Source organism: Sinocyclocheilus anshuiensis, unplaced genomic scaffold, assembly GCF_001515605.1.
Source record: "Sinocyclocheilus anshuiensis isolate Anshui unplaced genomic scaffold, SAMN03320099.WGS_v1.1 scaffold628, whole genome shotgun sequence".
Lineage (NCBI taxonomy): Eukaryota > Metazoa > Chordata > Actinopteri > Cypriniformes > Cyprinidae > Sinocyclocheilus > Sinocyclocheilus anshuiensis.
This window is the reverse complement of record NW_015555750.1, coordinates 1,438,045-1,439,665: the sequence shown is the minus strand read 5'-3', so window position 1 is coordinate 1,439,665 and position 1,621 is coordinate 1,438,045. Positions and strand designations below refer to the sequence as shown.

The window sequence follows — 1,621 nt, the reverse complement described above, 5'->3', positions numbered from 1 at the left end:
CTGCGGTCCCTTTAAGAGTTTATCCACGGACCCAATATACTGTTACACAACATGCGTTCTCTTTCTCAACTATTTAATGTTCCAAAACTGACTGTGTTTAACTGGATATTCGCTAAGATGGGCATTTTGACATACTTTTGTATGTATTTGAACGTTTTAGCGCAGTTAGCCACTCATTTTGGTATTTGTGGCTCACAAGCTGTTTGAGACTGAACGTGGCTTGAGACTGACCGACCGATCACCGATCCGGGCCGATCATGAGGAAAATCAGCCGATTCCGAACCCTGGCCAATCGATCGGTGCATCTCTACATTTTGCAGATTAATTCAACTATGATGAATTAATGAATAGTTTCTTCTCATTATGTTTCTAACTCTCAGCTTTATTTTTTTTCCAGAATGCTGCCTTTTTATATGGCCTTGGTTTGGTTTACTTCCATTACAATGCTTTTCACTGGTAAGTACACAATTACTGTGTGTTCTGTGATGCATTTGTTTTCTCAGGCATTCCATCTAGTTTCTTTTTCTTTTTTCATCTGTAACGTAACATTGTTGAAATATCATCCCTAATGGCATTTTTCATGAACTGAAGTGTGATGTTGATGCTTTCTCAGCTTACAGACTAATTAGAAATTCTGTATTTTATTCTCCTCTTGTTCGTATTTTTTTAAATTTATTTTACTTCCTTTTTTACGTTTAGTCTTTTTTTTTTTTTTTTACTGCAGAAAGTATGTGCATTATTTTTTTTGTCCACTTTCTGATGATGAATAACTGAAGTGTTGTTTTGGAGACCGTATCTCTTGGTGGCTTTGTCTAAAGTATGGCGAAGCAATTAATTGAATTAAAATTATTGTTGTGAGATGCGATTAAACCACAAAATGATGGCAGTTAAATATACGGTCTGCATGCACTGTGTGGTTCAAAGTAAAGGGGCTCTTCATTCTCCTTTTGTTTGTAGTCTACTAAAATACAAGTGTGTGTGTGTGTGTGTGTGTGTGTGTGTGTGTGTGTGTGTGTGTGTGTGTGTGTGTGTGTGTGTGTATGTGTGTGGACTGTTTTTAGAGTGCCTTCCAATTTGTACATGATCCACAAACTTTCGCTCAGGAGGTGATATGAATTTGGTTCAATGGGCCCGTTATAATTAACCTAGAGCATGGTTATTTGTGTTTCTAGTTCTGTATTGGTGTGTCTGCATCGTTCTACAAGTATACAGCCAAAATGCTAGTTGGCAGTGCTGGCTACAGCAGGAAAGGTCAAGCAGAAAACATTGCTGGAGAAGTGGCAACTATGTTGACAAATAGACATCCACTTTTGTTGCAAAAGCATTTGATAAACATTGTGAAATTCAATTTTAAATTTCTGTTGTTCTTTGATATTGTACATATATAAACAATGACAAAGGACGTTTTTGGATCACTTGATTCATTTACGGTTTATGACCTTCTCTGTCCTCACTTGTTTCATTAGAAGCTTAAAAACGCAACACTCAGGCACTAGGTGATTACTGCAAGATGTGATAAAAAAAGACATCCATTTGATTTATGTTCAGCATAGTCCAGTTATGAGTTAAAAGAGCCTTGGGCTTAAGTATTAAAGGGGTCATATGATGCGATTTCAATTTT

The 1,621-nt window shown here is 36.7% G+C and overlaps 1 protein-coding gene across 8 annotated transcripts in view; it reads left to right on the top strand.

The window, feature by feature from the left end:
* Positions 1-1,621, top strand: part of kdm6a (lysine (K)-specific demethylase 6A) — a 75,239-nt gene that overhangs the window by 14,104 nt on the left and 59,514 nt on the right. For all 8 annotated transcript variants that reach the window (XM_016467416.1, XM_016467412.1, XM_016467413.1 and 5 more), the window contains exon 5: positions 398-456. In XM_016467416.1, the coding sequence (XP_016322902.1) occupies positions 398-456 (59 nt within the window). The remainder of the gene's footprint in view (positions 1-397; positions 457-1,621) is intronic.